General features: G+C 44.3%; 1 protein-coding gene across 1 annotated transcript in view; it reads left to right on the top strand.

Annotated features, from left to right (window-relative positions):
• The window catches only part of LOC134465974 (microtubule organization protein AKNA-like), a 28,797-nt gene that overhangs the window by 1,105 nt on the left and 14,628 nt on the right, over positions 1-13,064 (top strand). Inside the window, exons 2-9 of the mRNA XM_063219872.1 lie at positions 412-1,721; positions 2,611-2,685; positions 2,853-2,976; positions 10,083-10,213; positions 10,320-10,379; positions 10,818-10,951; positions 11,355-11,538; positions 12,154-12,275. Coding sequence (XP_063075942.1) covers positions 412-1,721; positions 2,611-2,685; positions 2,853-2,976; positions 10,083-10,213; positions 10,320-10,379; positions 10,818-10,951; positions 11,355-11,538; positions 12,154-12,275 — 2,140 coding nt within the window. The remainder of the gene's footprint in view (positions 1-411; positions 1,722-2,610; positions 2,686-2,852; positions 2,977-10,082; positions 10,214-10,319; positions 10,380-10,817; positions 10,952-11,354; positions 11,539-12,153; positions 12,276-13,064) is intronic.

Below are 13,064 nucleotides of genomic sequence, written 5' to 3'. Positions count from 1 at the left end.
TGTGTGTGTGTATGGCCTTTTATTTTACACAAGTGTAATGTAATGCATAGGACTCAATCAGTCCTTACAGACTGCATTGCTTCCTCCACTATTTGGATCTGTAATGCTGCCCTACTGATGAGATCCAAATACAATTATTAAACTGTGTGTGTGTGTGTGTGTGTGTGTGTGTGTGTGTGTGTGTGTGTGTGTGTGTGTGTGTGTGTGTGTGTGTGTGTGTGTGTGTGCAAAAAGTAAGCAATATTGAAACATATTTAGAACAGCAAAAATATGTCTAATGACGCAGATAAAAATGGTGATTAATATTTTCTTTAAATCATCATCTTCACAATAGTCTTACTGCTACAACTGGCTTGTCTAAACGACAAATGTATAATAACACTTCTTAACGTCTCCCCTTTCTTATTTAAGAAAACTCAGAGCTGGACAGTTCAACCGAGGTAGAAGACGAAGCCACTGAATCCAGTGTCACTTCGACCAGTGGAGAGTCGGAGAGTGGCAGCAGTGGCATTAGACACAGTGGCACACACGTGTCCCAACCAGTGGGCCAGACACCAGCAAACCTGAAGGAGAAACGTGTGTGGAGGTATGAAGACGATCCTGCTAACACCAGCGATGAAGACCAAGAGGACCTTCCTTATGACGATGACCTGCTCGCAAGCCAGTGTCTCCCCGGCTCCCCTCGGGGAGAGACCTCAGAGAAACAGGAGAAAGCCGTTCACAGCAACGAGTGTAAAAACACAGATCGAAAAGCAGCCACTGATTTCAATAGCCTTTGTGCCTTAAACTTGAAGGGGGAGACTGGCAGGGCGGTTGCCAAGTTGCCGAACCCACAGGCTGCTGCTGCTGCTGTTACTGCTGTTGCTCCTTCAAAAGATGCTGACGCAGCACCCTGCATTAGTGGTGAAGAGCAGGCTGCACTTCAGGGGTTGCCAGGAGAGGCTGCCGCCACATCAAAGCAGCCTCAGCATGCGAGAGCAGGCACCGCAATCTCAGACCTCCTGCTGCGCCACTTCACACGAGAGGAACTGCAGAACGCCACTGAGCTCATCGACGCCGAGACGCTGCCCGAGGTCTCCCTGATGGAGAGCCTGGACGACACTGTGGTGAGTCTCGTCTCCCAGCACATCTTGCGTCACGGGCCGGCCGACTGTGGCCACAGCGCCAGAGGGAAACACAGCAGCCACTGTGAAGCCGAGGAGGAAGTCGAAGAGGCAGAGGTGGAGAGCGGTGATGATCGCACGGTGCTGTCCGAGCGGGTTGGAGAGGTGTCGGTGAACAGCCAGCGGGCACCGGGCACGCAGAGGCAGCCCAGCCTGGAGGAGGAACACTGCTCAGCACGCAGCCAGAGCCCCAGCTCCAGCCCCCAGCCAGCCAAAGAGGAAGAGGACTCCCCCCAAAGGCCCCCCTTAGTCAGGACAAGGTCATTCACTGATCTCAAGTACGGGCAAGGTCAGGTGCATTATCGCCTACCGGACTTCTCCAAGGTGGCCCCTAAGGTAAAAATCCCCAAGTCCAGTGGTGGGTCGCGGTCCGTGTGCCCCTCGCCAGGTATCCAGAGGGTCCAGTCTTCACCCAGCGTGCTGGCCAAGTCCTCAGCCTCCCATGTGGCCACCATGGCGGTGATCAGCAGAGTGCTGGAGGACATCATCCAGCCCAATGACAGGGCGTTCCTGTTCAGGGACCAGGAGTGGGACCAGGGCCCCGCTCCTCAGTTGCAGGTAACTGTTGCGCCATTAAAGGATTGCAATGGTTCACAATCAGTGATCCCAAACGTGTAATGGCAGAGCGTTTCTGACGCACTGTGCTGGAGGACAAAGCACCAGAAGTGTTGTGCCATTGACCCAGTGAGACACGGCCCCTGTTATTAATAAGCTGTTACCAGAACGGCAATGACCAAGTTGTAATGTATCACTAAAGGCCCTGTTCACTACACCAATAGTGGTATAATAATATTTTAGTACTGTATAAGTGTTTTCAGTGACTATTACAGTGTTTCACTGGTGACTACACGTCATCATTATCATTATCACAGTCATCAATTTTGTTTCAGCTTTGGTCCTTTTGGTCTAGAACCTGATTTACTGAGATACGTTGTTTTATGACGTGGGTTGGCACAATTGTTACTTTAAAGGGATACTGTACCTTTTCTGGAAGTAAGCTTATTTTCCATCATCCCTGCAGTTTAATAATTGAGTTCTGCCTTTCTTTTGTTCTTCCACCCATTCTCTTCCACTCATTATCTTTGATGATAGGCTACTTCTAGTTGCAAGCTAGCAACTATCATTGAATCTTATTGGACCAGCTAGCGACCAATACGATTCAATGATAATTGCTAGCTTGAAGGTAGAATTTGCATTGCCAGTCTCAGAAAACAGCTGGAAGAACAGGAAAAAGGTTAAGATAAATTACTTAACTCAAGCGGAGGTGTAAAATGAGTTTATTTCCAGAAATGGTACGGTATCTCTTTAAAGTTTACAGTACAATTCTTCATCTTCATGCATCTTCATGCAGGCTTTCAAACTTGTGAATAGAATAATTCAATTAGCTGTCTAGTTTAGCATATGCCATTTAATTTAAGACCTAATGTGTATCAAATTTCAACTGTAGGTGGAATATGACAACCTCGTTGCCATCAGTGCTGAAGCAGACAACCTGGTTGACCGGATGGTACAAGGAGATAACGTAAGCCTTTGGATTCATACACAAAGCCTCTGATTAAATTTCACATCTAATTTAATTAAGTTGACAAGCTGGTGGAAAGATCGTTTTTTTCACATCATCAAATGTTCATCGTGAAAAAGCATGTATTTGGTGGCTCTTGATGATCTTCCCTTTTTTTAATCCAACAGTTCAACGTTGTCAGTGAACCTTCACTCAACACAGGCGAGACTGATAAGAAAGAAGTGAAAGGAGTGCGGAGGGATTCCTGTGAAATGCGAGCAACTGAACAGTCCACCCAACCATCTCTAACAGGCATGATACTACCCTCCCTCCTTTCAGGCCTCTCTCACTAGTGGAGTGTGCATGGGCACTTCCCTTACGATTCGATTCTATTACAATTACGATTCAGGAGGTAACAATTCGATTCAATCCGGTTCAACGATGCATTGCAATGCATTACATTTCTACTGAATGCAAGGCAAAGTTTTCATCCGCCATAAGGCTATACAAGCAACCAGCTCCTGAACAACATTTAATTGGCTGTTGTGTGTATCAGTCCTGCAGTTTTTAATTATTTTAAGTGCTTTAATTTACAGTGAAGTTGCTCTGGAAATGCCCTGGGAAGTAATTGAAACTTGAAAAAATGTGCCACATCATTATATAATTTTCCCAATCATTTATTGAATTGTCCTGCCCGCATTGCGATGCATTGCCAAATCGATTATTGTCGACACCACTATCTCTCACCATCCCTACTTCCCTCCATCTTGCCATTCACACACATTTCACATTCTTCCTTTCTTTCCTCCAGTCACCTCTAACAGGCATGGCACCATCCCTCTCTCTTTCTCCTTCCCTCTCTTGCCCCCCCCATTCCCTCCCTCTCCGTCCTTGTCCTCTGTCTTACATGGCACATCTATTCTGTATGACAGTGGTTTTCAAAGTGGGGGCCGGGGACCCCTGGGGGGCCACAAGGGCATGCCAGGGGGGCCGCGGCAGGCTGCTAGGAAAAATATACTAAAATTAGATGAATAGCTTAATAAATTGAAAAACGTAAGTAAGCCAAAAATAGGCTAAACTATCCCAGTGGGGAATCATTTTCTTCTTTACAATGCTTATGCATAATGCTTTCTGTAGTACTTGAATGGCTTTGAAGTTGTAAAACCAGGTGCACAGAAAAAATAGTGTGGCACAACTCATGTTAGGGGGGCCTTGACTGGAATCTACCGGTATATGGGGGGTCTTGTCGTTTGAAAGTTTGGAAACCCCTGCTGTATGAAATTCTGTACCGGTGTCCCTGACAACAAATGACAGGAGGGAAATGGAACCCGTGTCGAGGAGGAAGGCTATAGTGGAGCAGTTAACTGCCCATATACCCCATAATAGTTCACTTTGGTATGCAAGCATGAAAATTGGCACACGTGTTCTTTAGAATGCACTCTTTCAGCAGAGGGCGTTGTCCAAGCAAAAATCCAAGATGGCCGCCATTTTTTCAAGATGGCCACCTTCTCCAATTGAAAATAAGGTCAGAAATAGTTCACTTTGGTATGCAAGCATGGAAATTGGCACACATGTTCATTAGAATGCACTCTTTCAGTAAAGGGTGTTGGCTGTGCAAAAATCCAAGATGGCCGCCATTTTTCAAGATGGCTACCATCTCCAGTTGTAAATAAGGGCAAAAAATACTTTCCTTAGGTATGCAAGCATGAAAATTGGCACACATGTTCATTAGAATACACTCTATTGGCACAGGGAATTGGCGGCGTAAAAATCCAAGATGGCCACCATTTTTCAAGATGGCCACCCTCTACACTTACAAATAAGGAGAGGAATAGCTTACTTAATGATGAGAGTTTGAGATTTGGCACAAATGTCAACTATGATCAATGTTTTGAAAGACAGGCATTGGTTTCAGTAAAATCCAAGATGGCCGCCATTTTCAAGATGGCCACCCTTTCCACGTAAATAAGACCAAGAATACTTCGCTTAACGATATGAGCATGAAATCTGGCACAAATGTTCATTGGAATCCACTCTTTCAAAAAGAGGTGTTGGCCAAAGGGAAATCCAAGATGGCCACCATTGTTCAAGATGGCTTCACTTTCCACTTGTAAATTGTAAGGCCAATAATAGTTCAGTTAAAGACGCAAGGATGAAATTTGGAACACATGTTCATTAGAATCCACTCTTTGAAATAAGGACATTGACCATAGGAAAATCCAAGATGGCTGAGATATTTCATGATGGCTATCATCTCAACTAATAATTCCTAATGTTGCCTGCTTTTAAGTACAGTTACTTCCATGGAAAAAACATACATACATCTAAAAAAGGTTGGTTGTTTTTGACAAAACCTTGTCAGGTGGAATATAAAAGGACCAGGCAGGTCCTAGAGTTACACTTTACATCTGCAATTTCACTAGGCCTTGCACGCAAGATCAAGCCTCTAGCATTCACACTTTCTACACTTAGCAAACTCTTCACAACTCTTTGCAATGGTTGCCTTCTCCATTCTTCATCAACCTTCTCCCATCTTCAGTCAGCTGGATTTGTAACTTCTGGCTGGCAGACTTGTCTTAACCTACACCCAGCCTGCTTGACTTGTTGCATCTTTAGTGTGATGTATCAGTTCAACTATTGTTTGAGGATTTTCTTCATATAGTCTTGCCTTGCCTGGCAAAATGTTTGTCTTGTATCATCAATACAATCTGCAGCACTGAACTTCCCAATCATGAACACCACTACTTTCTACAGAACCCTAATGTCGTCCTCCTCAATGTTCGGGGAGAGATGGTTACTGGAGTGGCCTCTGTAAAACTGTGGTCTCCTTTTCTTTTTAAAATTTCATCAGTGGTTTTGAAGACTGAGACCACATCACAACTTGCGAAAGCATTAAAGAACAACATGTCTTTGACCTTCTCTAGGCCAGCAGTCCTGTTAAGGTGGTGAATGTCAATCAATCAAAGGCTCTGGCTTTGAGCACACATCAGCCACAGCTGCTGCACATGTATGCTTTGCTGAGTGGGGGAAATTGCCATTGGCACAATGGCATGGACACATATGTGGCAATTGGCTTCCTCTTGGGGAATATGCATCTCATTCAGAAAGATGTTTTTTTTGGCGAGCCAAGTGCTTCAGTAAATGTTATATTGTAAACTTTACGTAACCAAGTTTGGTGTAGACATCTGAACAACCAAAAAATAAACCTGCTCTAACTTGGTCAGGACACTCTCAAAACCATTACAGTTCTCCTGGTCAAACCTTTTGACCACAGTCAACTCAATGAGAGGTGTAGGAGGTGGTGTTACCAGTATAGCATTATACCTGGATTCCAATGGCTTTCCCTTTGTAAACACGGTGTAGTAGCAAGGTCAAAAGGAAATAGCTGTGGGTTCCCTCAACTGGTCAGCAAAGAGTTAAAAGGACAGTCACTACAATACACTTGACTTGTCTGGGGGTGAGAAAGTTGGCTATTCTGAGGTATGTTGGCATTTATCTGTGGATATGTCCAAGACTAGTTAAAATCCAGAAGATTGCTGAAAACTGGTAAGTCTTCAGGGCAACTGGACATCCCATTGCAGAGTTGAGAATATCTCAGACAGGTGCAAATGCTAGCTTGGTGTAATTTAAGGAGATTGTTGTCAACTTTCAGAGGGTCCAAAAACAACTGCCACCACTGACCATCGACGGTGATGCTGTGGAGAGAGTGAGCAGCACCAAGTTCCTTGGAGTGCACATCAGCGACGACTTCTCTTGGACCACCAACACTACATCACTGGCGAAGAAGGCCCATCAGCGTCTCTACTCCTTGCGCAAACTAAAGAAGGCAAGTGCTACACCCTCCATCATGACAACATTCTACAGAGGAACCATAGAGAGCGTCGTGTCCAGCTGCATCACAGTGTGGGGAGGAAGCTGCACGGAGAAAAACAGGAAGACACTCCAGCGTGTTGTGAACACAGCGAAGAAGATCATTGGAGTACCACTCCCCTCCCTGCAGGACATTTACACCGCACGCCTCACCCGAAAAGCACTGATGATCATCAAAGACACAAGCCACCCTGCACACAAACTGTTCAGCCTCCTGCCCTCTGGAAAGAGGTACAGGCGCCTCCGTTCCCGTTACCACCAGGCTTGCAAGCAGCACGATGCATCAAGCAATCAAGATACTGAACACTCAACCCACTCTCCCTTCACTGTCAGCCTCTAGCCAGCCAGGCCACTGACAACGCTCCCCCCCCTCATCCCCACCACCATATCTGCGACTGAACATTCCACCTGCACTACTACATCTGTGACTGAACTTTCAACCTGCACTAACTCAAAACATACACATGCACACACACACACACACACACACACACACACACACACACACACACACACACACACACACACACACACACACACACACACACAAGCACACTGCACTTTCTGCACTAAACCCAAACATACACACACTGACACACAACTCATACTCACACACATACACACACACACACACACACACACACACACATACACAGGTACACACACACAGACGCACAACGCACTTTCTACCTGCACTAAACACACACACACACACACACACACACACACACACACACACACGCACACACGCACACAAAACACATACAAACACACACACACACATACTGCTGCTGGTGTATTTAATAAAAACCTTTTTTTTTAATTATTTATTTCTTCAAATGCTACTATTACTATGTCAGAACGCTATAAAAGACTTTTAGAAAAAAGCACAACAAATACCTCCTCTTAATGTATGTTCTCTACAAGTCTTCTGTTGTCCAGTCTTGCACTTTAAATGTCTGTATGAGCAATGTCTACGTCCATACTGTCTATGTCCATGTATGAGTACTGTCTATGTCTATACTGTCTATGTCCTTACCTAGATTAGTCTATGTCTGCATGGGAGAGCAAGAAACGCAATTTCAAATTCTTTGTATGACCAGTGCATGTAAAGAAATTGACAATAAACTTGACTTGATTTACCCTGCCTTATGAAGTTTAACATGTTCATTTTAGTCTGTCTGATCCTTCTACACCTGTACATATTTCTGATAAGATTCGCATAACTTCAAGTGTTTTTTGCCATGCCAAAAAAGTTTGCTATTGCACGATTTTTTTTAACTTTGATTTATACGATCATGCTTTTCGTTTTTCATGAAGTAATTATAGATACTACAAATCAGTTAACTATAAGGAATCATTGATGGAATGAATCCATTTTCCATTTTCCTTTGGCCAGCACCCTGTTACTCAAAGAGTGGATTCTAAAAAAACATGTTGTGCCTAATGTCATGTTCGCATCATTAAGTCAACTAGGCCATCACCGTATAGTATATGCATGAAAAGGGTGGCCATCTTGAATAAGAGGCAGCCACTATGGATTTTTTCCATGGCCAACACACTGTTTTGAAAGAGAGGATTCTTATGAACATTTGCCCCATATTTCATTCCTGCATCATTGAGGTAAGTATTCTTAGGCTTATTTACAAGAGGAGAGGGTGGACATCTTGAAAAATGGCAGCCATCTTGATTTTTTTGTGTTTGCCAATGTTTTTGTGAAAGAGTGCATTCTAATGAACACTTGTGCCTAACCGCATTCTTGCATCATTAAGTGAACCATTCTTGGCCTTATTTACAAGTGTAGCGGGTGGCCATCTTGAAAAATGGTGGCCATCTTGGATTTTTATGCCGCCAATGCCCTGTGCCAATAGAGTGTATTCTAATGAACATGTGTGCCAATTTCCATGCTTGCATACCAAAGGGAACTATTTTTTGCCCTTATTTACAACTGGAGATGGTAGCCATCTTGAAAAATGAAGGCCATCTTGGATTTTTGCACAGCCAACACCCTGTACTGAAAGAGTGCATTCTAATGAACATGTGTGCCAATTTCCATGCTTGCATACCAAAGTGAACTATTTCTGGCCTTATTTTCAATTGGAGAAGGTGGCCATCTTGAAAAAATGGCGGCCATCTTGGATTTTTGCTTGGACAACGCCCTCTGCTGAAAGAGTGCATTCTGAAGAACACGTGTGCCAATTTTTATGCTTGCATACCAAAGTGAACTATCATGGGCCTTATCTGCTCTGCTATAGGTGTCGGGTGACATGAGCTCCATCATGTTACATTCATGGCCATATACCCTTCATAACAGAAACGTGAGAGGAGCGCCGCAGCTCTCTTGTGGAGGCTATCGGAGCATGTAGCTGGACCGCCTCTTCCGCATGACTCGTGTTTCTCTCATGTGGTGCCCAATGCGACCAAGAATGATGCGTGTTGGGGTAACCGGGGTACATACAGTACAGTACAGTCGCCTTCATTTGCCTGTGAATCCCGAGATCCCGACCTTAAACTCGGGGAAAAATAGCCTGCGACGTAATTTCAGGTCAGGGTTTTTTTTACGTTGATCTGGCGCGGAAGGAGCAAAGCCCGATATACCCGAGTACATGTAATTTCATGCAATTTGCGCCATGGCCATGGTTGCTGCATGTGCTCCTGTTGAAACAACAAACTTTATGTAACTTCACAATATGTACCTTACAATCATTTTTCACAAAGGCAACATGTACTGTTGTATGATGTGTTTGGCATTATAATCACAATGTAGTTCAAGATAAAACACACACATCAGCAAACAATTCCCTGACTATTTCATTTCACTGAATTTAGCCCTCTGTTTGTAGCAACAAATAATAACAACAACTGCAATAGGCTCGTGGCACAGTGATTGGCTCTGGCACATTGTTCAAAGGTAGAGCCACTAGCGCGGGTTCAACCAGAAACCAGAATTGTCGTCAGTGCCAGGGTTCTTTCGGAGAAAATGAAGGTAGCATTACACAGCCTGGGTACCGATCATGACATCATGACACCGACACCCACCCACCACAGCTGGAAACACTGTGTGTGTGTGTGTGTGTGTGTGTGTGTGTGTGTGTGTGTGTGTGTGTGTGTGTGTGTGTGTGTGTGTGTGTGTGTGTGTGTGTGTGTGTGTGTGTGTGTGTGTGTGTGTGTGTGTGTGACTGTGTGTGTGTGACTGTGTGCTATTCCAAACCATACTTGGCCGTACTTGATTGATTTCATGCGTTAATTTATTTAACTTTCAAAAGTGCGGCAATATGGAAACGTTTAGGCACTGTGGTCAACACTGGGTCATTAGTAGCAAAACTCAGGATTAGTGTGTTTTATTTTATCTGCATTGCCTGAATTGTGTGTATGTTACCGATCATGACATCATGACACCGACACCCACCCACCACAGCTGGAAACACTCTGTGTGTGTGTGTGTGTGTGTGTGTGTGTGTGTGTGTGTGTGTGTGTGTGTGTGTGTGTGTGTGTGCGTGTGCGTGTGCGTGTGTGTGTGCGTGCGCATGTGTGTGTGGTTATCTTAGGGCCAGATGAGGACTTGGCCAAAGCCCCTGAGCCCACCACAGCACCTCCCCTTGACAAAACCAAGGAACAAAGTGAAGGGGACAAGATGACTTGTGATCTAATGGAAATTGTTTGTCAGTTTGGGCAGAAGGTAAAGCAGGTTCCTCAACATATTATGTATTTACATTCATGTAAAAGTAGTAAGCCTTTTTGGTTGTTTTCTGTATATAAGCATTACATTTTCAATCTTTTCAAAGGTTGCAGAATTCAAAAACGGAGTTAGCGCAATGTGCACAAATGTTGAGGAACAGCAAATGGTGAGTGCATCATGTTAGTTTCTTCTTTTCTTCTTTTGCCATTTTTTGGTCATGTCTTTATTGATTATTTTAATTCTGTTCCACAGTAGCCTACCTCACATCTCTACTCTACTAACAGTAAAAAAGAAATGCCAAAGACTGTGTGTTTAGTCGAAAAGTAGTGCCGATTTTTCCACCAAATAAATCACAGATATTTCTTTTTTGCTTTCATAAGGAATAAACCTATTTTCCACACACGGCGCTCTCTCCCTTTTTGTTGGTGCATCTCTGACATAGTCAGACAATGTTGGGAATAGATTGCACTAAATTTACACTGATGAAGGCTCTTGTTGTTGCCAAACCGTCTGCCTATCCCTGCAATGGATGAATGAAAGAAATAAAAGAAGAGGAAACTCTGAGTGATCTAATGACTAAACGTAGCCACTGTCTTTTATTCAGGTCTTCAAAGGAATGATGGATGCTCAGGATCAACTAGAGAGGAACTATATGGCTAAGAAGGAGGAACACAGGGCTTTGGAGAGGCAAAACTACATGGGCATTGCCAAAAACACAGGTCACTTTGATCCTGACAGGTAAGAATTTAATAAGATCACATCTTCCACAGCTACTGTGTTTATGTACACATTTTCTCTCTAACCAGTCACTAATCACTAATATCAACACCGCACACAGCCGATTAATGAACTTGAGTGAAATAATAAGTCATGTAACAAATTCCCTGCCAATTGTTTAAAAATCCTGCACTACCTTCAGCTACACGCACAGTGAGAAGTTAAGAGTCTGATAACGTCGCAGTCACATAGTTACATGGTTGGGTGAGGAGCTTAGCTGTGATGTGCCCCCAGTGCCCCCCCAGCCATGTATTTTCATAAATCGGACTGTTTGTGGGCCCCCTATATTCATGTGGCCCTGGTGACTCAGTCACACTTTACCCCCCCTTGAACGACACCCCTGTGTGCATGACTGTGTCGTTAGACAGGTGGAGGGAGAGATATTCAGGATAGGCATGCTTCTGGAGGATGTTAAGGAGCAGATAGACGCAAACGTCTGTCAGAGCTTCTCCCCTCCGCTCTCCACCTCCACCCCTGTGCCTCCACCCCACCACCACCAGCACCAGCACCAGCACCACCGCCTCTCCCCACAGCCACCACTGCCTGAGGTAAACCTCCACAGGCTTCCTGCCTTCTCCACTCTGTTCCTGTCTTGACCTCCCCTGCTATATACTATAGACATCTACTGTATGAGTGCATCCCAATATGCGGACTCCCGTACTCCCTTGCTCACTTGCCTGCTTGTGACTTTGTGATGATGTCACAGATGACGACAGAAACTTAATTCAATATCTTGAAAGCGCAATTCTAATGTCATCTTCTCATTTGAAATATCAGGATGATGAATGAAGAACAGTCCCCCAAAAGTTGTTGTGGCTAGGCTGACAGCAGGGAAACTTTACGGTTTTCTCCACGGAGGTGGGGCGTCAGCAAAACATTAAGGCCACAAGCAGAAGTGGAGGACGGGAGTCTGCATATTGGAATGCACCCTGTTTTTCTGTTTCCCTGGCACCGTCACTAACCCTTTCTAACATCACTAATGGTCACTCCATCATTCACACAAATCAATGAATGTACTTCATGCAGGGGGTGTTTGTTTGCCTTGCCAAAAAAAAAATCCATGATTGTGTGTGAGGTGGCAAGACAGACAGGGTAGCAGGTGTTTTGTGAGGTTTGAGGCTACAGTGAGCCTCTTGCCCTATCCTGACGGTGTCGTGTTTCAGGATCTGATGCCAGGTTTTTCCATGAGTGCTGATGGACGACTGGAGGAAGAGGAAGGCAGTGGAGGGCAAACAGAGACGGACTACACGGTGGATCACACCGGGGATCACAGCATCAGTCTGCAGTAAGCACACACTTACAATATGTAAACACTTACAATATGTGGACACCTGGGGGCAGCTGTGGCCTCATGGTGAAGGAGATGGGCTTTAGATCAGAGTGGTAAAGTGTCTTACAGTATTTTTCATGTTAGGCGTTGTCTTGCTTTAAGACATATTAAAGACAAATGTAGCTAAGCTAGTGAAAGTCAATGGATCACTGTAGCATGTGTGATCCATTGACTCTCACTAGCTTACATACTTACAAGACTAACGCCTAACATGAAAAATAAGAGACTTTACCAACACAGGGCAACGATTTTAACAGTATTCAGCACCAAAATAGTGGTATACCCTTTTAAAGTGAATACTATGGTCCTTTCTGCAGTGGTTCCCAAACATTTTCTGGACGGTCCTAAGAATATTTTCGCAACCCTCCACCTCCCATTTTCCAAACGCAAACACATATTTTTGTTAAACTAATGTAAATCACAGGAAAGGTAAATACATGTATCACCCATTGAAGTGAATATTGTTATTAACAATGTATGGAAAGATTATAAAAGCATATATCCAAGGTTTTATGCAAACAGTCCCTTCTGTCCGCGACCCCCTTAGGAATCTCGACCCCCAGTTTGGGAACCACTGGCTTTCTGCAGCTCAGTGAACTGACAAACTACTTTATGCCTTATCCTGAAAGCTTTACTGCAATTTGCTGTCCAGACTTGCATAACTTTTTTTCAAAAAACAAAGTTAGCTCTCTCTGCTAGAGGCCTTGGTGAACTGTCAGCTACTATTCCCCTTGTCGCAGGAGG

Source organism: Engraulis encrasicolus, chromosome 16 (genome assembly GCF_034702125.1).
Source record: "Engraulis encrasicolus isolate BLACKSEA-1 chromosome 16, IST_EnEncr_1.0, whole genome shotgun sequence".
In the NCBI taxonomy this organism is placed as follows: Eukaryota; Metazoa; Chordata; class Actinopteri; order Clupeiformes; family Engraulidae; genus Engraulis; species Engraulis encrasicolus.
Note: the sequence above shows the minus strand (reverse complement) of the source record. Positions and strands in the feature narration are given on the sequence as shown.